At 34.9% G+C, this 24,995-nt stretch overlaps 1 protein-coding gene across 2 annotated transcripts; it reads right to left on the bottom strand.

Annotated features, from left to right (window-relative positions):
* Window positions 1-2,546: 2,546 nt before the first annotated feature.
* On the bottom strand, window positions 2,547-21,283 carry LOC142226802 (uncharacterized). Of its 2 annotated transcripts, none has more exons than XM_075297020.1 (5): window positions 20,990-21,283; window positions 20,613-20,761; window positions 20,292-20,478; window positions 8,233-8,820; window positions 2,547-3,093 (listed from the first exon to the last, which is right to left on the bottom strand). In XM_075297020.1, exons 2-5 carry the CDS (start codon window positions 20,736-20,738, stop codon window positions 2,873-2,875), a joined length of 1,122 nt encoding a protein of 373 aa, XP_075153135.1. In that variant the 5' UTR covers window positions 20,739-20,761; window positions 20,990-21,283; the 3' UTR covers window positions 2,547-2,872. The 2 variants fall into 2 exon arrangements, with proteins under 2 accessions (XP_075153135.1, XP_075153136.1); XM_075297021.1 differs by having other exon boundaries at window positions 8,233-8,313; window positions 20,990-21,282.
* Between the last annotated feature and the right edge of the window lie 3,712 nt (window positions 21,284-24,995).

Below are 24,995 nucleotides of genomic sequence, written 5' to 3'. Positions count from 1 at the left end.
CAAAATGTTATAGAGAAAAAAAATTTGACAAAATTTTCTACAGAAATAAAATTTTGACAAATTTTCTAGAGAAATAAAATTTTGACAATATTTTCTATAGAAATAAAATTTTGACAAAATTTTCTAGAGAAATAAAATGTTGACAACATTTTCTAGAAAAGAAATTTTTTTTGACAAAATTTTCTAGAGAAAAAAATTGACAAAATTTTCTAGAGTACTGAAATTTTGACAAAATTTTCTAGAGAAAAACAATTGACAAAATTTTCTAGAGAAAAAAAATTGACACAATTTTCTAGTAATGAAATTTTGGCAATATTTCCTATAGAAATAAAACTTTGGCAAAGTTTTCTATAGACAGGGAAATAAAATTTTGACAAAATGTTCTAGAGAAATGAAATTTTGACAAAATTTTCTAGAGAAATGAAAAAAAATGTTGATAAAACTTTCTAGGGAAATAAAATTTTGACGAAATATTCTAGAGAAATAAAATTTTAACAAAGTTTTCTAGAGAAAAAAATTTACACAATTTTCTAGAGTAATGAAATTTTGACAATATTTTCTATAGAAATAAAACTGTGACAAATATTTCTATAGAAATTAACATTTGACAAAATTGTCTATAGGAATAAAATTTTAACAACGTAAATTTTGACAAAATTTTCTAGGGAAATAAATTTTTGACAAAATGTTCTAGAGAAATAAAATTTTGACAAAATTTTCTATAGAAATAAAATTTTGACCAAATTTTCTACAGAAATAAAATTTTTACAAAATTTTCTAGAGAAAAAAATTGACAAAATTTCTAGAGAAAAAAAATGACAACATTTTTTAGAGTAATGAAATTTTGAAAATATTTTCTATAGAAATAAAACCTTGGCAAAGTTTTCTATAGACAGGGAAATAAAATTTTGACAAAATTTTCTATAGAAATAAAATTTTGACAAAATTTTCTATAGAAATAAAATTTTGACAAAATTTTCTATAGAAACAAAATTTTAGCAAAATTTTCTATAGAAATAAAATTTTGACAAAATTTTCAATAGAAATAAAATTTTGACAAAATTTTCTATAGAAATAAAATTTTGACAAAATTTTCTATAGAAATAAAATTTTGACAAAATTTTCTATAGAAATAAAATTTTGACAAAATTTTCTATAGAAATAAAATTTTGACAAAATTTTCTACAGAAATAAAATTTTGGCAAAATTTTCTAGAGAAAAACAAACTTGACAAAATTTTCTTGAGTAATGAAATTTTTACAATATTTTCTATAGAAATAAAACATTGGCAAAGTTTTCAATAGACAGGGAAATAAAATTTTGACGAAATTTTCTAGAGAAATAAATTTTTGACAATATTTTCTAGAAATAAAATATTGGCAAGATTTTCTATAAATAAAATTTGACAAAAATTTTCTATAGAAATAAAATTTTGACAAAATTTTCTATAGAAATACAATTTTGTCAAAATTTTCTTTAGAAATAAAATTTGGACAAAATTTTCTATAGAAATAAAATTTTGACAAAATTTTCTATGGAAATAAAATTTTTACAAAATTTTCTAGAGAGAAAAAAATTTGAAAAAATTTTCTAGAGAAATTAAATTTTTACAATATTTTCTATAGAAATAAAACTTTGGCAACGTTTTCTATAGACATACAATTTTGACAAATTTTTCTATAGAATTTAACATTTTACAAAATTTTTATCAAAAACTTCAAAATTAATAATAGTAATAAATCACATTTGGTAAATGTTTGGTAAAATTTTCTTCAAATTTTGGTAGATTATTTTTGGCACGTGTGTATGTCTCGGCTAGAAGAAAGATGCCATCATTCATTGATAAGAAACAAGTTAAGCACCTGTGGCACCACAATGAACTGAATGGCTCACTTAGATTGGCTCTCAAACCAAAATATCAAGTTTCCACCATACCCAAGCTTATCTATCCTAGGTGCACGGCTTTCAAATACCTTTTTCTAGAGATTTGATGGAATCCCTCAACTCTTGGTGTCTGTTATGCTACCTTTTGTTTTCCTTGTTGTGTTTGAAGTATTGCAATTTTAGGAATATCATACTTTATAAAAATCAAACGTAAATTTAAATGTTAAGAATTTGGACGTTCGTTAAATTGGATTTTCGCTAAATAGGTTATTCGTTAAATAGAGCTTCGACTGTATATGATTTTTTTATTATTAATGAACTAAATAACAAAATAAACACAATTTTGGTTATCATTTTTTTCATGATGCAATTTATAGGGCTTTGAAATAGACCGTAGACAAAGTGACGATGGATGACGTGAGTGTACACAAAATAGGGATGGGTTTCCAAATTAAATTGTTACATTTGCAATTTTACAATGGAAATATAAAAACCGAAAGCTGGTTGTTGAGGCCTTGAAAACACCGGTTGTAACGGTCAATCGAATATGGAATTTTCACGAAAACCTACAATCGGTGTAAGAAGATAAAAGGGTCCACCGGTTTTAATCACTCTAATCGGGAAGTTTATAGATCACCTTGAAAAAAAGAAAACAAAGGAAAGACTATCAAGAGTTTAGACACTAGTAATATTTTAGAAATTGATTTTGGTAACCAAATAATAGAACCATAAGTTTACACAGTTTTCTTGGTTTGTTTGTTTGTTTTTTTGCTTTTAGAAAATTAAATCACAACAGTAGTAAAAGCAAACGTGTATCAGCATCAGCTTGGGGTGGTGGTGCCAGCTGCTGCTGCTGGTGCCGCTGTTGTTGCTGTCCTGTCGATCTTGCACCCAGATTCATGTTGTTAGCTACCTTAGCATTTTGCATCGTTGTTATTCTCTTATTAGCACCATCTTCTATGCTGTTACACGTTGCTTGAAGTAAATCTCAGAGTCCTGTATGGCTTGTCTGCAGTTGTTCAATTGAAATTGAAAGTTGTTCAAGCCGTTGCATTAACTGCAACATATTCTCTTGAGCTTTGGCAGCATTAAAATCGTTGCCATTCTCCAGTGAGTCTTCTTCCGATGCAGCCAATTCAAAATGTAACTTGGCAAGACTTTCCTGTTGTTCACGTATTTTGGTCATTTGGTCCATTGTACAACCAGAACCTATTGTATTGTATAGAAAAGAAAACAGTTTATTTAAAAAAACGATATTAATAAACAAATGTGCCCTAGTGCTATGACCAAACACTATAAACAATAGACTGAAGAGTCAAAGTAAGGAAATTTGTTTTGCTTTTTTATCGATAAGATAAGATTAATTGTGAGCTTATTGTGATAGAAATTGAACGCAAATTTCATTTTCGCTTAATGCAATTTTTTTTATTTATTGTGGTTTTGTTTTCGAAAGAGATATTCAATTTTTTATTATTAATCTTTAAAACTTTTTTTTCATGGGCAATGGAAGTTTTTTAAATTTGAAAACATACAACAAACCAACACAACTGGATATTGCATGCTTTCCAAAAATTATAGAAGAGGAAGGTGTGGTAGTTGGAGTCAAACCAAATGTTGAATTTACCAGGACCGATACATACATATTTGTTCATTTTTAATTTGCAATTTTTTTAAGAACTCATAACCCAGTGGGAAAATATGGGAAGCTTTCCCTGAATCAGGCATGTGTTCTAAGAAGGCTTGAAATAAAGCATGTCATAAATTTTCCCGCTGTAAAATTATTTTATTGGTTTAATTTGTAGACCTGTTCTTCTCTTCAAAGAGACATCTTGTGAAGTGAGACGAATGTTCACAATTCGGGGAGATATCTTGAAGTGCCGTGTTCAGAAGGGAGAGATGACTGTTTGAATACATAGAGATGACAGATTTTAGCTAAGATAGCACCGAGCTGGTCTCTCTAGGAAGCTGTCCTTCGTAATCGTTGTTTTCCGTCCAGCACAACGCTGCACCTTCTGAACCACTGCCATGTGTAATACCCTTCCGCCCTTATTCCCTTATCATTGTCATCGCCGATGGGATGGTTAATTGATTTCTGCTCCTTCCGTAAATCGAAACGAGTGAGCTTGGCTTGTTCAGATTGTGCCCTCCTGGAGTTGGCATAATTTGGGTGGTTTATCCTATCTGCACTTTTTCAGGTGCTGCGAAAATCAGGAGATCGCAATGTTGCATCACCGAGAACATTTTGGACTGGCAATCCGCAACGTAGTATTTTAGATCGAGAAATCAAAGATTTCTCCATTGAGTCTCGCTAATAATGGGACTCTAAACGGGTGTCACATAATCGATAAGAGGACTACCAATAGACTCGTAGATCTTTTGAATCGTCTCTTTATCTTTCCGCCAAGTGCTAGCAGCCGATGCCTACAGGATCTTGTTTGTACTCCCATTGTTTTTAGCAACTATTTTTGCATGCTTTCCAAAAGGGAAACGACTACCAAATGTCACACCAAGAACCTTGGTGTTCTTGCAAGTAGGGATGCTATGGCCACGAAAGTGGATATCAAGCTCCTCGTTGACTTCTTTGGTCCACGATGTGAAAATAGTTGCCGTCGATTTAGGAGCAAAACGTTTAAGATTTCTTCTGGCAGTGAGGTAGTCATTAATCGTCACCTCAAGTTTGATGTCTCTACCTCATGCACATGCACAACAGTCGTCCACATAGGTTATCAGATAAAAATCTTGTGGTGGAAGAGGATTTTCCCGCGACGTAAGAGTTAAGTACACCGCCTTGAGGTACGACTTGCGTATTCTTTCTTGGCGAAGATGTTTTCTCTAAAAATTCTACATAAGACTCTCTGTCAGTCATATAGTTTCCCAGCCATTTCTTAAGATTACTAGGCACGGAAGTTTCCATAATATCTCTAAAGACGGTGTTGTGGACTACTGTTTTAGGCAGACCCAATTCTTTGAGAATAGAACGTTTACGCGGCCTCTTGTAATTCAATCCCTCAGCAATGTTGGCTGTTATTTCACACAACGCAGTGGCCGTACTCCCGCACGATCGAAAACCATACTGATGTTCTGCCAACATTAGGTGTTCTGTGAAGTAGGACAGTAAAATAGCTTCATGAATTGAAGGTATGGTCCAGCCAATTGCGGTAGAACTTTGAACGACCTTTATCGCCTGGTCTACATACTACATACTCCTGGCTGTTGACCATAGGGAACCTCTCTAGTCCAAATGTACACCTTTGCCTTCTGCTGGCACGGTATACTGTCTGGGGGTGCTTCATAAATTGTCTGTGGAAGGCATTCGCTCCACGGGTATCGTCCTTTGAAGTTTGCCCCTCTAACGAAAGGAAATGTTATATTTCCCCTTACGGTTCAAGAGATTCCGAATCATCGACCACAGCCGTTTGGATCCAAGATTGGACTCCTCCAAAAGCTTGCGTCACTTTTCCCGTTTATGGGAGGTCGATCTACTAAGCGATACTCGGGATTACCTGGATCTCGTCTCTCTTCTCTGACAATCTTATTGCATGAGAAAATACGGACGGGTGTTGGGAATACGACCCGCTGGTTTGCACGCTCTCTCCAAGACACCAGAAAAACTTGTCTCCAGCCGGCGCTGACATTGGCAGTGGGGCAGTGCCAATCTCGTACTCTACAAGCGAGGTATATAACTCCCAGTTACCTTTACCAAAGTTCATAAACGTTTTCTTCTCGGGAATAACGGTGTCTGTCCCTATATCAATTTTAACTGTGATGGGGAGTTCAGAGCTAACTATAGTGACGTCCGGGGAACTTCGTCATAAAGACATTATACGAGTAGGGTGGTCTTCGTTTAGCACACAGAAATCTGTGTCATCCAACTGATGCGCAATCAATTCTCCCCTGCCATCACATCCAAGCCCTGAATACCAACTGTCATAATGAGCATTCAGGTCGTCTAACAGTATAGTTTTCTCACCACTGAGGTATTGCCTCAGTACTGGCTTAACCTGCCTGGCACACCGAATCGGGAGGAATATATACAATGATAATACATATATCTGCCTCCTCCACCGTAACAGTTATCCCCAGTATCTCTTAATGGGAGTCAGTCGTGGTGAATGGCATGGGTCTGTATCTCACGGAATCGTGGACAACGAAAGCTATTCCCCCCACCGGCATTACTTTCTCTTTCCTGTCTTAGAGGAGAGTAGTTATCCCCAGTATCTCTTGATGGGAGTCAGTCGTGGTCAATGACATGGGTCTGTATCTCACGGAATCGTGGACAACGAATGCTATTCCCCCCACCGGAATTACTTTCTCTTTCCTGTCTTAGAGGAGAGTAGCAGGATGATTTAGAGAGACCCTTCACTGGAGAGTTTAGTCTCCTGGAGCGCGCCAATGAAAATACCCTTCTTGTCAATGAAATCTGTGATTTCAGCAATCTTCCTTGTCAGCTCGTTGCAGTGAAACGTTAGGTGATTTGGGATTTACAGTCGTTATATGAGTGGGGCGCTCTATTGTGACTACCCAGACATTCGCTCCACATCACAGAGTAACATCAGTGCCTGACTGGTCGCGAACAAGCTGAACACACGTACTCCACTAGTCCTGGATTGCTTCCAATGTCGCTGCAACAAAGGACGAGAATTCTGAGCAGACTGAACGGTAAACTCTGTTCAGGAGGGAAAAAGAGATGGGAGAGGGATTGGAATTTGGAATTTACTGTCGTAGAGCAGAGTAAGAGGATGATCTACAGAGACCATTCCTACTGGAGAGTTTAGTCCCCTGAAGCGCGCCCTGAGAAACCCTTCTTGTCAATAAAATTTGTGATTTTCGCAATTCTTCCTTGTCAGACCATTGCAGTGAAATGTTAGGTGATTTGGGATTTGCAGTCGCAATATGAGAGGACCCGCTATTTAGACTACCCAGACATTCCCTACACATCACAGAGTAACATCAGCGCGTGACTGGTCGCAAACAAAATGAATACACGTAGTCCACTGGTCTGGATTGCTTTCAATGCCGCTGGAACAAAGGAGGAGAATTCCGAGCAGATTGAACGGCAATCTCTGTTCAGGAGGGAAAAAGAGAAGAGATGGGATAGGGATTGGAATTTGGAATTTACTGTCGTAGAGCAGAGTAGGAGGATGATCTAGAGAGACCATTTCTACTGGAGAGTTTAGTCTCCTGAAGCGCGCCCTGAGAAACCCTTCTTGTCCATGAAATCTGTGATTTTCGCAATTTTCCTTGTCAGACCATTGCAGTGAAACGTTAGGTGATTTGGGATTTGCAGTCGCAATATGAGAGGGCCCGCTATTTAGACTACCCAGACATTCGCTACACATCACAGAGTAACATCAGCGCGTGACTGGTCGCGAACAATATGAACACACGTAGTCCACTGGTCTGGATTGCTTTCAATGTCGATGGAACAGAGGAGAATTCTGAGCAGATTGAACGGCAATCTCTGTTCGGGAGGGAAAAAGAGAAGGGATGGGATAGGGATTGGAATTTGGGGTAGGGAGTGGGTTTGGGTAGTCATACATATTTGAATTCCCATGGGGGTGTTTAAGTCCTTGGACAACGTACGTTGTTACAACTGTGGCTGTGTTTAGTATCTGCATTAGTAAAGAATTATGGAAAAGTAGCGAAAAGGAATCCAGTGCCTCTGGTACATGCGTCGAGGGTGAAGTTGTTGTCAAGCCTGTTATAGGACATGCAAAGTAAAAGATCACTATGATTTGGATGCAGAAGGAAGAGGTCTACATAACTGGAGACTCTAATTGTTGGGACGTTTCCAACCTATGATATGATTTATTTTCTTACAAATTGCTTGTTTGTGCCAAAATAGCTGGATAAAGGGAGTAGAATTTGTTATTTAGATATCTGAAGATCCCAAATGGTCGCTGGGATATCTAGATATTTTAGGCGGCCGTCTCCCAACTCCTCCAACAGGCGGTGCTCTTCCAACCAATAAACTACTTCATTGTTAAGGTGGGTAATAAGTTCGAGTTTAGCCGCTAAAATCAAAACTAAATCAAAAAAAAATTGATGCAAATTGTATTATAACATGGTGGAAAATAGCCCAATACAACTTTTCATGATGTTTATATTATTTATTCCCTCTTCCCTCTAGAAGTCGATTCCGATGGTCATGATTCTTTTAGAGAGCATAGAATTTAAAATTATCCATGTATTATATTAGAAAAGTTCAGTTCCCAAATATTCCTATTTCGATGATAGACATCAAATAATTTCACGTTCAATTTTAAATTACGACCAGAAAACCTCAAAAGTAAAATTGATATTCTACCACATAGTGCAACGCTACCACAATTAAAAATATATACTCACCAAACGCTTTCAGCTTCCCCGAATGAAAATCATCCAATAGTCCTAACAGAGCACGCTCCATATGTTTAACATCCGGCACTTCTGAGACAAAAGAATGATGTTTAATGGGACGCTGATCAAATTTATCACTGAGATTATTGCTGGTGTTCATGGATGACATTAGACCGGGATAGCCAGCACTAACGCTGACGCCAGTGCTGGTGCTAACGCTCGGTTTGCGTCGTGTACTGGAAATAACACTATGTGGATGATATGGACCGCTGCCATTTGTGCTACTGCTGTTGTTGTTTTTGTTGGTGGTGTTATTTTGATTAATTTTATGATGGTCATTGCTACCACCACTATTTGGATTTGTAGCTGCAACAGCCACAGAGGCGGCAGCCGAGGCAATTGTTGATGTCGCTGCATATGCTTGATCCAAATTGCTGGGGCATATGTTTTTGTAGTTGTTATTGTTGTTGGTGTTGGCAGTATACTGTTTCGTTTTGAACGACAGTACTTCATCAATGTTTGTAGTACTCTCATCACTCTGGGTGTCACTGCTACTACTTAACTGTGTAATGTCATTTATGCTATTATCATCGCCATCTGCAGTGCGCCAATGATTTTGATGTTCCCGACATCGTAGTAGTCGTCGTCGATGATGATAATCAGAGTATCCATCATTATTGGCAATTACCGTTTCCGTGGCATTAGAACCAATAGCATTTGTTAAGGCAAATACAGAGGAAGGTATAACAACACCAACAGCAGCAGCAGTTATAGTAACACACGATGGTTTTATTGTATTCAATGATGGTGGTGGGGATGTTGAGGTATTCATCGTCATCAATGACGGATTAGCAATTACATGGATGACGGTGTATTTGTGAAGGAAGGGTTAACAAAAAAAAAACAAAATGAAGAAAAGAAATGAAAAAATAACAAAAATTAAATGAAAAAAAATATTATTTATCAACTAAAATAAATAAAAATATTAACGTACGAAATACTACTTAACAAATGACACAAAAATAATAAAATATGTTAATTAACGAAACCAGAAGCCTTTGTAGATGACAACCGGCGAAATATTTGCAAACGCTTTCAACTATATGGCGCCAAAATTACAACTGACTACAATTATGGCGTCTTGAGAGCAACATGCTATTTTTTTACAATGGCATTCGTAGTCATCGGTCGCTGGACAGTGTCGAACAAAACTTCAGTATTCTGTTGGCAAAAACGATAAATAATAAAAATCGCAGAGTACTTATGGGTGGTCCAACATAATTTGATCTCAGTTTTATAAGGGTTCATGACTGTTTAATACTTGATTAATATTTGAATATAACAGGTCGAAGCAATTGAAGAAGGACACACAGGCTACTCACACTTGAATTCAAAATTTCCAGAAGGTAGAAGCTACAAAAGTCGAAATTCTCCTATTATTCCTACGAATCACTCTTATTCCTGTGCATTCCATTTTGTCGATAGTCCGCGCCTCGTTATTAATTTGACGACGGCTACGACGACGATTACTTTTTTCCCAAATACAATACTCGATAAATAGCCTAATTTCGTAGAAGATTTAGCTGATGTACAAAAAATGTATTTCAAATATTTCCGTTTAAAATGTATTTTATTCCTGGCGGAATTCGTAGTCATAAATTCAAGAAGAAACATTAAATTTGAAGCGGGAATAAATATAGATACCAACACAAGGATAGCCACAGCTATATGGTCATACTGGACTAGAGGATGTGGATTGGATGTGAATCCCCGAAAAACGGAGCTGGTACTCTTCACTAGAAAAAGATAATTGGATATAAAGCTTCTGAATTTCAAGGCACGAAATTGAGACTCTCGAAATCTTTAATATATTTGGACAAACTGAATAGGATAGAAACTTCCGCAGACCGCATAAAGAACGACTATGTGGCATTGTAATCTTTTCAAAAATTAGTCGGTGGAGAATCCGACTTTCCCTTTTTTAATTGACTTTATACAGACTGAGTTTAAAAGACCCCTCGCTACATATGGCTGCCTTGTTTGGTGCACAATCGCTAACCACCGAAATCAGATATCGAATAGAACGACACTTATTTATATGACAAACGCTATGAGGACTACAGCCAAATCACCATCTTGTGGATAGGCAACCTCCACCCAGGAATGTAAGGGTTGGTCTTCACCTTCTAGAGCGCGAGATCCAGCGTTATAAAAGTGAGCCTCTAGATCAGGCTGTATACCAGACAGGTCTGAACAGGATTCATGAAGATACTGTAGCTGAAGCGGTGAGAAGTTACAAGGTTAATCCTGTTCTCGGAGCTCGACCACCGCCCATAGCACCGGAGGAGAGAGACTATCCACGGGGCAACTGAGATAGCCCAACTAAGATCTGGCAAGTTCAGCCGCATCAATTCCTACTTATCAGTGATTGATATCAGTGTAGCTGACGTGTGTCCCTACTGTAATCAAGGGCCACATGACACTCGTCACCTTTTTGCTTGCCAAGCTAAGACTACCCGTCTGCATCAACCAACAGATCACTCTGGACACACCCCATCCTTGTCGCAGAGTTCCTCGATCTGACTACTAATTGATCTACCAAAGTATAGAACAAAATGGATGAAACTACATTAAAAACTGTTACAACAACTACTGCCACTACCGCTTTTAAGGTACTGATGGGAGTCTGCCCATTCGATTTGCACAAAAAGAAAAACAAACAGCAGCAGTGGCACTGGTGAGATTTAAAAGCTTAGATACACTGAAAAGCACTGTTTGCACACATACCAAATTTTTTGACGAACGTTAAAGTGAGACGAACTATATGGTGACTGAGTATGTTTATCACGATAAGCCGAAATATTTTTTATCAAGTATGGAAGAGTATGAGGAAAGGAAGATATCCTTCGGAACAGAAGAATCAAAAATGGAGACGGAAAAAATTAGTAGCGACATTTATTGCACTGAACAAGGAATAGGAGAGTCGTATACGTCAGATAGCGATTGCCATGTATTTCAGGCAAAAAAATCTGCAATCAGAAAATCTGCGAAGGCGCTGTTAATGTGACCATTATTCGGAAGCGATATCAGCATCGACAGCTATAAAGACCTTGGGCAATAAAGACATAGGTCGAAGGTAGTCAGCCGCTGTCCCGGGTTCCTGGGCACAAAGGAATAATGGGCAGATGTGCTGACTAAGGAGGGTGCTCGTGAAACGAATAATGACCAGACTTTTTATCGGCTGTTTTTATATATTTATAGGATTAATGTCCGATGAAATATTGCGTCGACGTTGGGCTTCTTCGGAAGGTTCCGAGCAAACCATATTGATATGGAATGGAAAGAACCGTAGGAATTGCGAAATTTTGACGGCGATTATCAGACGGGAATTGAAATCTTTAATAGACGCTATAACCAGGCATAACACACATTTGCAGGTAGTGTCTGGTCCCGAAAGGTACTGAAGACTTGTTCTACTTCTTGTATCAACATTTACTTTAGAAGAAACAAGATTCTGGGCTCGTTTTTCCTACAGGCTCTCACCGATCTGCAGGAATATAGTTTACTCGCCTTCATCAGGGCCTCTGGTTGGATGTTTTAAGCAAATTTAATGAAGACGGATACACTCAGGGAAAAATCATGAACGGTGTGCTCATTTCGAAACGATCCGTTCATAAAAGTGAATCAACACACAAGTGGTGTCAAACGTAGAAAAGGCGGTGTCAATCTGATAATGATTAAATGACATCATGCGTTATCAAAACAACCAGCGTTCATGATCTGAAAACGTCTTAGCGCATTGCACCACCAGCGGAATTGCCATAACAACGTCTAACGATTATTTTAAGCCTTTTCATGGGCGAAAAAAACGAATGCCGTTCATGAAATCGTGAACATTCCATTTTGATTTTTTTGAACGTTTCCTTTTCATTTTGTCACCGTCCGTTCACGATTGTGGAACGTATTTTTCCTATTAGTGTAAACAGAAGTTCTTGAGCGACTTTAAAGGGGACCATCTCACGAAGAAAAAATTAAGAAAGTTACCTCGAGGAATCACAATGGACCTATATACCGGTATGAAGTGAGCCCTTAGTTTTTTTGTTTGTTTGCTATGACGTCTTTGAAAAATATGAACAGACAACATCATATTTTTTCATCGAATTTTGTACGAGAAAGTGATGATTTGCGGAAAGCATTAATTTTTTGTTTTCATTTGAAGAAAAATGCTGCAGAGTCGCATCGAATGCTTGTCGAGGAATATGGTGATCATGCTCTATCAGAAGCAACATGCAAAAGATGGTTTCAACGGTACAGAAATAAAGCTTGAAGACGCCGAATTGCAAACGATATTAGGTTAGGTTGGGTGGCAGCCCGATCTATCAGGCTCACTTACACTATTCAGTCCATTGTGATACCACATTGGTGAACTTCTCTCTTATCACTGAGTGCTGCCCGATTCCATGTGAAGCTCAATGACAAGGGACCTCATTTTTATAGCCGAGTCCGAACGGCGTTCCACATTGCAGTGAAACCACTTAGAGAAGCTTTGAAACCCTCAGAAATGTCACCTGCATTACTGAGGTGGGATAATCCACCGCTCAAAAACTTGTTGGTGTTCGGTCGAAGCAGGAATCGAACCCACGACCTTGTGTATGCAAGGCGGGCATGCTAACCATTGCACCACTATATTGGATGGAGATAACACTTTGAGTCAAAAGCAAATGGCAGCAATGTTAAATGTTGCTCAACAAAAACAATTTCTGACAGTTTACCATAAAAGAGTAAAAAGTGTGAAAAATGGGTGCCACATTGATTGAAGGAAAGACAGATGGGAAATCCAAGAAACACTTGTGAAAATTTGCTTCAAAGACACAAAAGAAAATCGGTTTTGCATCGAATTGTTACTGACGATGAAAAATGGATTTATTTTAAGAATCATAAACGGAAAATTCATGGGTTAATCTGGGACAACAATCAAAATCGACTGCAAACCCAGATCGATTTTGTAAGAAGACAATACTGTGTGTTTGGTGGGACCAGAAAGGTATGGTGTACCACGAGCTCCTAAAACATGGTGAAACCGTTAATACTCGTACTGATCGCTACCGACAATGATCAATTTGAACCATGCAGTGATAGAGAAACGACCGGAATGGGCCAGAAGACACGGCAAGGTAATACAATGAGGATACAATCAAAACACTTGGCTGGAAGCAGCTACTGATCGCTACCGACAACAAATGATCAATTTGAACCATGCATTGATAGAGAAACGACCAGAATGGGCCAGAAGACACGGCAAGGTAATTTTGCTCCATGACAATGCACCTACACACAAAGCAAAACCGGTTCAGGATACAATCAAACCACTAGGGTGGAAGCAGATACCCCACCCGACGTATTCACCTTCCGACTACCATTTGTTTACATCAATGGGACACGCATTGCTTGAGCAGCATTTTGATTCCTACGAGTGGGTCGAAAAATGGGTGTCTGATTGGTTTGCTTAAAAAGATGAACAATTTTATTGGCGTGCTATTCACAAATTGCCATAAGGTGGTCATAATGTGTAGAAAACAATGGCCAATACTTTGAATAAAATGGTTTTACTTCCCCATTAATAATTAGTGTTTTATTTTCAAAAAACGCTTATACCGTTATGCCTGGTATGTATGTCTATGTATTACAAAATAAATGAACTCGTGCTATACAGGGTCAACTCACGATCCCTTGAGTTCAGCAAACAGGACATAACTGAAAGCTGAAATAAATATTTGAAAAATATGTAGATTTTTTTAATATTTATAGTTTTTTTTTTGTACAAGTTCTTCAACCAATTTATTTATAGTAGAGAATTGAGCATCGACACACTGAATAGCACTTGTTGGTGTATGTTGCGAATTTTCAAATTAAAAGCCGTAATTTTTGAAAAAGTAGGTTTATTCTAGAATTTATGAAAATTTTTGAGAAGGTCTATAGCTTAAACATTCAAAGGCACTGGGAAAAATACAAAAAAGGATAAGTGGCTTACAAGTTACAAAGTCGATGGGTCATCAAGCTACAAATTAATTATAAAATATGTATTGTTTTTGCCCTACACTGTTTGCGCATATCTACCACTCCTCTTTTTCAATGCTGTTGTCGTGGGATGCATAAAAACAGAATATATTGTTATTTTATGTTTAACCAGGGTGGATTACTTCAAATTGTGAAGGCTGCTAAAACTCTTAATGCTTACTCTTCGTGACTTAGAAACAAAACACAAAGAACAAAATAAAAAAAGGGAATTTGCTAATAATTATGTATGAAGCATCAACAAGTACATGGTTTTTTTTTTTTTTTTTGTGGTCCCTATGTAATTGCAATGCACACGCGCCTTACCAAATTATTCTCAAGATACTGAATAGAAGTGTAATTATAATTAGTACTGCATGAAATTTAGCAATATGGCTACAATAGGAAATCCTTCATCTAATGCCTTATACTTCATAATATCCTTGCATTCATTCTTATCAATGACATCATATGATAAGAAAACTAACGTTGTTGATGATGGATGGTCATATGGGAGTTATATTTGGGAAAAGAATTACACATGGGAAATTGTTTACAGTCAAAATATTATTTGGCAATGTAGAAGGGAGAATCACAAAATAATAATTTTTGGATAAACTTGCAGTATTTCTATGGCAACCAAAAAGCCAACATCTGTTTAAGGGGATTATAAAATACGCAGAGCTTCGACATTTGATTATAAAGAGGAGAGTAGACACATCATAACTCATAGGAGGGTTTCCTTCTATATTTCGGGATTAAAAAACGAACACAAATATTAATTATCGAAAATCGGCATATTATTTTTCAAAATATTCTCCACCAAAATCTTCACTTTTGCATGCGTTTGAACCAATTGTGAAAGCTATTTTGCCACTCTGACTGAGGTATCTCCATTCCATGCATTCTGAACGCATCAACCGCTAAGTGGTGAAAAATGTTAGCCTTTCATTTAATTTTTTTACGCACGGGAATAAAATGAAGTCATTCTGTGCCAATGAAGTCATTCAGGACTATACGGCGTTTGACCAATCAAATCAACTCCAGCTTTGACCGAACACCAAAAAGTTTTTCAGCAGTGGATTATCCCTTCTCAGCAATGCTGGTGACATTTCTGAGTGTTTCAAAGCTTATCTAAGTGTTTTCACCGCAGTGTGGAACACCGTTCGGACTCGGCTACAAAAAGGAGGTCCTTGTCATTGAGCTAAACATAGAATCGGGTAGCACTCAGTAATAAGAGACCACCACTGTGGTATCACAATGGACTGAATAATCTAAGTTAGCTTGAAACATCGGGCTGCCACTATACCTACCCTACCCTAACCACTGATTGGAAATGCTTCGTATGCGAGCCACATTTGTGGGATTTGGTTTATCTTGAAACACCCAAACATTCGACTGGTGCTTACTTTCGGGTTCATACGAGTTTATCTACGATTCATCACCTGTTTCTATCGACAATTGATAATTTGTGTGGTATCCAAAGCGAACAAATTCTTTGACGGTCGAATGTTCGTGCAATATTAAAACGTATGCTGGTCACGGTTGCCACAGTTTATAGAATTCTACCAAAAATGGTTGATTTTGTATTGTTTGATAGACTAGTAGAATTCTTGATGTTTTGGGAGATTTTGCCAAATATGCACTTCACACACTGTAGAAATAAAATTTTGACAAAATTTTCTATAGAAATAAAATTTTGACAAAATTTTCTATAGAAATAAAATTTTGACAAAATTTTCTATAGAAATAAAATTTTGACAAAATTTTCTATAGAAATAAAATTTTGACAAAATTTTCTATAGAAATAAAATTTTGACAAAATTTTCTATAGAAATAAAATTTTGACAAAATTTTCTATAGAAATAAAATTTTGACAAAATTTTCTATAGAAATAAAATTTTGACAAAATTTTCGATAGAAATAAAATTTTGACAAAATTTTCTATAGAAATAAAATTTTGACAAAATTTTCTATAGAAATAAAATTTTAACAAAATTTTCTAAAGAAATGAAATTTTGACAAAATTTTCTATAGAAATAAAATTTTCTACAAAAATAAACTTTTGATAAAATTTTCTACAAAAATAAAATTTTGATAAAATTTTCTATAGAAATAAAATTTTGACAAAATTTTCTATAGAAATATAATGTTGACAAAATTTTCTATAGAAATAAAATTTTGACAAAATTTTCTGTAGAAATAAAATTTTGACAAAATTTTCTAGAAATAAAAATTTTCTATAGAAATAAAATTTTGACAAAAATTTCTATAGAAATAAAAATTTTTATAAAAATAAAATTTTAATAAAAATTTTCTATAGAAATAAAATTTGACAAAATTTTCTATAGAAATAAAATTTTGACAAAATTGTCTATAGAAATGAAAATTTGACAAAATTTTCTATAGAAATAAAATTTTGACACAATTTTCTCTAGAAATAAAATTTTTTAATAGAAATTAAAATTTGACAACATTTTCTATAGAAATAAAATTTTGACAAAATTTTCTGTAGAAATAAAATTTTGACAAAATTTTCTATAGAAACAAAATTTGACAAAATTTTCTATAGAACTAAAATTTTGACAAAATTGTCTATAGAAATAAAAATTTTACAAAATTTTCTATAGAAATAAAATTTTGACACAATTTTCTATAGAAATAAAAATTTTTAATAGAAATTAAAATTTGACAACATTTTCTATAGAAATAAATTTTTGACAACATTTTCTATAGAAATAAAATTTTGACAAAATTTTCTATAGAAATAAAATTTTCATTTGTTTTGTTTGTTATTGTTGGCTTCTCTTCAATCGTTATTTTTGTTTTTTTGTTTTTTGTCTCAGCTTAAAGCCATGCATTGACTAAACTACAAGTGTAGCTTAACCAACAGAGGAAAAGTATGCTTGTCAAATTTATTTGGGCAAAGCCCTATAGACTGAAAGATGGTTGGATGTACAGCTGTTTCGGAATTACCACATTCCTCATCAGCATCCTCTACTTGCAGCAAAAAAATTTTGACAAAATTTTCTATAGAAATGAAATTTTGCAAAATTTTCTATTGAAATAAAATTTTGAAAAAAATTTCTATAGAAATAAAATTTGGCAAAGTTTTCTATAGAAATAAAATTTTGACAAAGTTTTCTATAGAAATAAAATTTTGTTGACAAAATTGTCTATTAGAAATAAAATGTTGACAAAATTTTCTATAGAAATAAAATGTTGATAAAATTTGTAATATAAAAATTGTCTATAAGAAATAAAATTTTGACAAAATTGTCTATTAGAAATAAGATTTTGACAAAATTGTCTATTGAAATAAAATGTTGACAAAATTTGACAATATTTTCTATAGAAATAAAATTTTGACAACATTTTCTATAGAAATAAAATTTTGACAAAATTTTCTATGGAAATAAAATTTTGACTTAATTTTCTATAGAAATAAAATTTTTACAAAATTGTCTATGGAAATAAAATTTTGCAAAATTTTCTATAGAAATATTTTCTATAGAAACAAAGCTTTGACAAAAATATGATACAATTTTCTATAGAAATAAAATTTTGACAAAATTTTCTAAAGAACTAAATTTCTATGGAAATAAAATTTTGACAAAATTTTTTATAGAAATAAAATGTTGGTAGTTTTGTTTTTTTTTTTATTAATTTTTCTCCAAATTTTGGTTATTGGTCGAGTGTCAACCGTCATGCTGGTCCCAATAATGTCTACACAGAAAAAATTTCACGAAAATTTTTCCAATTAAAATCTTAATTGACTTTTAAAAAATATTCAATTAAAAATTTAATTGATTTAACATTTTTTTAATTGAAATAAAAATCAATCAATTAATTTTTAAATGGATCAATTAATTTTTTAATTGATACTATCATTTCTGTGATTGAAGATATTTCAATTAAAAACTTAATTGGATCAATTAATTTCGTGATTGAATAAGAAAAAAATTTTTTTGTGTGTAAGGTTATCTCAATCTTACGATAGGTCGCTGACTATCTTGCAATATCACACACATCTTTAAAGGTTTCTGGCACAACAACTGATTTTAAACGACCTTCACGAAATATTTCTAGAGCGAGATGCATCTTTTAAGTTGCTGGGAACAACACAAATAGCGCTCCTATTTCAAAGCGTTCTTAGTACGTATTAGAGCTCAACCGAGGCGGTTTTTTAGGTCGGAGCCGATGCCGATGTTCGGCAAAAAAAGCAATAATCGGCGGACACCGATTATTTTACTAAAATTTGTAATTAAGAAAATTTGGAGTGTTTTAGTACAACATTATCATATTATATCCAAAAAATGAGCAAAACACAACAATAAAAGCTAATTGAGTCCATGTCTTAAAATATTCTTTTAGAACTTACATGCCGTTTAGTATTCAAAATACAATAGTTTCATATTATGACAAAAATTGATTTTTGGAGAAAATTTAATTCTTAATGTAAACAAGACATCCCGCTGTAATGACCAATGGTTCGCTGGCCTCACTGGTCGGTGTATAGCTTAAATATTTTATTACCGCTGCTCTTCAATGTTGAAAAGGAGAACTCTTTCAATATTCAAATATATTAACGTTACGTAGCATAGTAGGCTCCGTAATGTATGAATCCATTTCATTCTCTAATACTTTTTTTTTGCTCTTCCCATTTTTATTGGGCATGAAGTCATGTTATCCCCCTAGGGACGAATCTGCGATTTTTGTTTTATTTATATTGAGTGTTTTGACTGGAACAATTCCATATAAAATAAATTATTCAAAAAGCTTCGGTTAGTCGGCCTCTTGACGCCGAAGACCGAGTATCGATTTTTGGCCAATTGGGGAAGCCGATGCTTCAATCGAGGTCTAGTACGTATAACCTCAAGATTTACGATAGAGCTGTCATTTGATAGATTGCAACACTAAGGGTGCCCAATCCCGAAATATAAAATGTAAACCTCGTTGCACTGTTTTTTCGCATATCGTCGACTCAAAGCAAGCTAAAGGCTAGTCAATACAGTCATTTGTTAATGGATCCCAAAAAATGAATGCCTGGAACTGAATGTAGCAAAAAAAAATGTGTCAACCCCAATAATAAATCTTTTGACATTTTGTTGCGATTTTTCTTTTTTTCGTTTCAAACAAAAATTTTCTTTTTTTTTGTAGTCTTAGGAAATACCGAACAGCGTTTGACAACGACGTATCATCAATATAGTATCACTAATCTCTGGCGAAAAGCTCCCAAATATGGACAAAATACGGGAGAATGTGGGTATCACTGTAGTTCAAAAGTAATCAGCTTGGCTATGAATCAATAACTAATAACGAAAGAAGTTGTAATAAAATAGTTACGCATCATATTGATATGTATTTTTTCATACAAAAATATATGGAACATGCGTTTCTCAACACTAATGTCAGATAACGCTTAGGACACATTATATTGGCTATAGAAGATTAACGCAATTAAAACATATTCAGATTAGAGATTACAATAAGTATGCTAAATTTCAATAAACTATGTACTATGAACGAGGAGTTAGTAAATATGGCCTGCGACATAGCTATTGATAACAGAAAAGTAAATGCAAATACAAAAGACACAGAAAGAAAACTAAAAACTGAATGAACTGAATTTAATTCAAGAATATCACTACATGCAATTATGTAAATTAAATTATAAATTAATGCGTACGGTTTTTTTTAAATAATACCGCAAAATGCAGTGCCTTCAAAAATTTTCAGTTATGACGTTCTTGAATTAAATTAAAAAAAAAACTGAATTTCATGTTAAATGATATAGTATGAACTTTTTTGCATGACGAATTTCAATATTATTAATTGAATACAAAAATGTCATGACATGAACACCAGACACGCCCTCAGCGACTGCAATGAAACATTTACGGAAAATAAAGTAAAAACACCAGCCAAGACTTCTGAAGATTGATATAATCACCACAACCGAAGCATTAATTTGAATCCTCAATAGTCTGTGGCAGCATTCTTTGTTATCTTACCTTTTAAGAGTTTTCTTGGACGCGATTTGAATTCGAATCGTTCATCATGGGTTCCATGTAAATGTGGCCGGGGACGTCTTTCATTGATATATGTTACTTTGGCAGATGTATTATGGCCGACTTTATCTGAGCGTTCTATAGAACACGATGCTGAATTGCGGCTATCACCACTAGATATACTCTTAATCTAAACAATGGAAAACAAATAGCCGGAAGTGAGTCAATGGAATGTATTTAAGTGCATGTTGCGATAAGACAAAGTTCAATAAATTTTCCTAATGCTAATACATATTAGCTGGCAATACGAGAAAACAATCTTACATTAATTTTGGGCATGGCCATGGGAGAGGCAGGAGTTGCTGATTTAGGGGCGCTATTTGTAACATCTTCTTCGGTTTCCACTTCCACCAATTTCTGACGTTCGACAACTTCGTCATTGGGTTCCATAGTAATGTATATTGGAGTTGGTGCTACAATGTAAACAAAAACATTATAAAAATAATCTTTTAAAAGATTTTTTAAAATGTTAAAATAGAAACAGAGACCCTTAAAACTATTTTGGCAGTGTTGCATACTTTTATTGCACCTCCCCCTCTAAAGGTTCTTATCCAATCAAAGAAAGATTAACAAAAAGGCCAAACATGAATTAAGGACATTCTGCTTATACTAATATTGTTCAGCTGCAATAATTAACTTACTTCTTATTGTTCCCTGGGATTCCAGTAAAATCACAATGGGAACCAGCTTTTGTTTCTATTATTTGGATTTTACTTGTGTCGTCCAACGCCTGTTATTCGAGGAAAATCTCATATAACTTTGTATTGATTAAAACAATATCGAATCTAGCATTGCTATTGGAGGGACTAGATTTTCTAAACACATTTAAAACTATTTCTAAACATTTTTCGGTAATTATTCACTTTTAATGAGAGTATGAATGCTAAAGTTAGAACAAACAGCGAATTAATTTCAATAAAAAAACAAAAACATTATCTTTTGTATTGGTTATGTATGTATGTAAATAAGCGTTGACTAAATATGGACGTATTTGCGTAGCGTAGCATGGTGCGGAGCACAGAGCCGCTATTGCAATATATATCGTTATAACTTTTGAAAACACGTAGGACATATATAAATTCGAATTGATTTAAGTGTTGTGGAATTGTGAAGCATTAGTAAATGTAATAATTAATTTTCGTGTCAAGCAAAAAATTAGCAGTAATATAACAGTAGGTTAGGTTAGGTGACAGCCCGATGTATCAGGCTCACTTATGGTGTTTTCTTTTCTGAAAAAAGTGCTTTGCCTTCATTTTGTCTGTACATAATGCGCATTTTTAAAACGTTACCAGCAACCTAAAAAATGCTATCATTTCAGCGGGCAGAAAAGAATTCAAAGAAGGAAACAGGGCAATCGCAACACTCTCGTTTGTTGGCAGTGCTGAGAATGCCCGTAATTTGCCTCTATGCGTGGCTCTATTTTCACAACAGAATTCGAAGCCTTTTCGCACTTTTGCCTGTTTTTTTTTTAGAAAAGAACCTAAAAAGTAAATTTTCCAGGCAAATTCAAAAAAAGTGCGCATTTTTTACAAGAAAAGAAAACGCCATTAGACTATTCAGTCCATTGTGATACCCATAAGCGTAGGAAGGCCTCTGGGGAGGGGGCTTAGACCCCCCCAGAAAAATTTTAGCCCCCCCCCCAGAATTTGAAACTCTATTTGTGATTTTCCATTTTTCAATAATTGTCAATAGTTTTTTTTAATTTTTATAAAAATTAAACAAGTATATACAATCGCACAAAGTTCCGCTAAAGACTTTCATGAACAATCGAATTACTTGGGTTGTGGTAGCAGTTGCCGATGGCAATGTTTGAATTCAGATATTTATGAAATAAAGCTGTGGTTGAACTTATGATTGATTTAGTTTAGTCAATTTAGTTAAAAAATAGTAATTGATATTAAAATTATTCTTTCATAAATTAATATCTTAATAATGCTGCGAAAAAGCGTTGCCAAAAAAGTAGTGAAAATGTTCTTTTTGGGTCTAGAAGTTGTGCAAAATTGGCGGAGAAGCAATGAATGTAATATGAGCTTGTCATAGGACAAATGTCCACCGTTTCAACAGTCGTTGCAATAAATTTGCATCACTTCTTAAGGTGAGATCCGAATTCAGTGTTTTGAATGTGAATTAAAAAATTTTGTGATATTTTCCCAAATAAATAATTTTTACATTGTTTTTATGATTTTTAATGCATTCTGACGCTTGTTTGAAACGTTTTTCCTCGAATAATTTCCAAAATTATCGATTTTAGCAGTTTTGTGGCAAAATTTGAATAATTTGTACCAATTTATTTATTCTTACTCTTTTTTAAACTATTTGAAAAAGAAAGAAAACAAAAAATTACACATTAAAATATGAAAAAAATGAAGTAAAAAAACTTCCTGTGTAGTTAAAATAATTGAAGTCATTTTTCGAAGTACTTTTAAAGTTGTGCCTTTAGAACAACTCACAATTTTTTTGCTGGGAAAAGTGTGGAACTAAAGGGTGATTCTTTTGAAGTTAGGATTTTCATGCATTAGTATTTGACAGATCACGTGGGATTTCAGACATGGTGTCAAAGAGAAAGATGCTCAGTATACTTTGACATTTCATCATGAATAGCCGAACGATCTGCCACAACGTCGAATTTTCAGTGAATGGGCCCTAGAAAAGTTGGCAGAAAATCCGCTTTTTTATCGACAAATTTTGTTCAGCGATGAGGCTCATTTCTGGTTGAATGGCTACGTAAATAAGCAAAATTGCCGCATTTGGAGTGAAGAGCAACCAGAAGCCGTTCAAGAACTGCCCATGCATCCCGAAAAATGCACTGTTTGGTGTGGTTTGTACGCTGGTGGAATCATTGGACCGTATTTTTTCAAAGATGCTGTTGGACGCAACGTTACGGTGAATGGCGATCGCTATCGTTCGATGCTAACAAACTTTTTGTTGCCAAAAATGGAAAAACTGAACTTGGTTGACATGTGGTTTCAACAAGATGGCGCTACATGCCACACAGCTCGCGATTCTATGGCCATTTTGAGGGAAAACTTCGGAGAACAATTCATCTCAAGAAATGGACCGGTAAGTTGGCCACCAAGATCATGCGATTTGACGCCTTTAGACTATTTTTTGTGGGGCTACGTCAAGTCTAAAGTCTACAGAAATAAGCCAGCAACTATTCCAGCTTTGGAAGACAACATTTCCGAAGAAATTCGGGCTATTCCGGCCGAAATGCTCGAAAAAGTTTCCCAAAATTGGACTTTCCGAATGGACCACCTAAGACGCAGCAGCGGTCAACATTTAAATGAAATTATCTTCAAAAAGTAAATGTCATGGACCAATCTAACGTTTCAAATAAAGAACCGATGAGATTTTGCAAATTTTATGCGTTTTTTTTTAAAAAAAAGTTATCAAGCTCTTAACAAATCACCCTTTACTTTTAGTTGCTTTATTATAAATTAATTGTCGAGTTATTTTGATGTCTAATTTTTTATTCAATTTTATGAAATAAAACATTAATTGAACCTATGAGTTCAGTCTATAAATTTTTAGCTAGGGGGGCTATAGCCCCCCCTAGGAAAATTGTCTAGCTACGCTAATGGTGATACCACATTGGTGAACTTCTCTCTTATCACTGAGTGCTGCCCGATTCCATGTTAAGCTCAATAACAAGGGACCTCCTTTTTATAGCCGAGTCCGAACGGCGTTCCACATTGCAGTGAAACCACTTAGAGTAGCTTTGAAACCCTCAGAAATGTCACCAGCATTACTGAGGTGGGATAATCCACCGCTGAAAAACTTTTTGGTGTTCGTTCGAAGCAGGAATTGAACCCACGACCTTGTGTATGCAAGGCGGGCATGCTAACCATTCACCACGGTGGCTCCCAATACAAAAGTAATACCAGGCTCGAAATATTCTTTGACATTTAGTATCTCGTTTTTGTACGGAAATGCGATTTACAAATTTCGAAAAACCGAAATTTAGAGCTCGATTTTGTAATTTGAAGCCATGGGCCGAGCATAATATGACTGTAAAGGGTAATTTTTTTAGTTATTATTTTTTTGGCAACATTGGTTTAAATAGCTGACGTACGTTTCGTGTTTTGCTTCTTCCGTTTGGTCTACAAGGTAATTTAAAAGATTTTGTATATTTTGTAGTATGTTAATGAATAAAATAAATAAATAAATAAGTATGCCGTATTTAGTATTCTAATCAAATTAAAAAAAAAAACCATGAATGGTCTTACAAACGAACAACGCTGCCAAATTACGTAGTCACTTATGCGCCGTCCAGACTTTAAGTTTTTCCGGACTGTGTTTGTTTTTTTTGTAACAGTTTATTGTGATTTAATCCATTTTATGTTATACTCTTTGATACTTCAGCTTGTAGCCAGATCGAGGAACTCTGCGACTAAAGTGGGTTGTGTCCAGAGTTATCTGGTGGTAAGTCGGGTTGGTTTAGCTGGGCAAGAGAAAAGAAGACGGGTGTCATGTGGACATACGTCAGCTATGCTGCTATCAATCACTGATAGTTAGGATTTCAGGCGGCTGCACTTGCCTAATCTTAATTGGGCTAAAACTACCCAATTCTGCCGTGGGAGGTTTCTTCCCTCCTGAGCAATGGACGGTTTTCGGACTCCGAGAACAGGATTAACCTCGTAGCTTCTC

The sequence above is a fragment of the Haematobia irritans genome, chromosome 2 (assembly GCF_050003625.1).
Source record: "Haematobia irritans isolate KBUSLIRL chromosome 2, ASM5000362v1, whole genome shotgun sequence".
In the NCBI taxonomy this organism is placed as follows: domain Eukaryota; kingdom Metazoa; phylum Arthropoda; class Insecta; order Diptera; family Muscidae; genus Haematobia; species Haematobia irritans.
The sequence above is the reverse complement of the archived record's forward strand: the minus strand, read 5'-3'. Positions and strand labels throughout refer to the sequence as shown.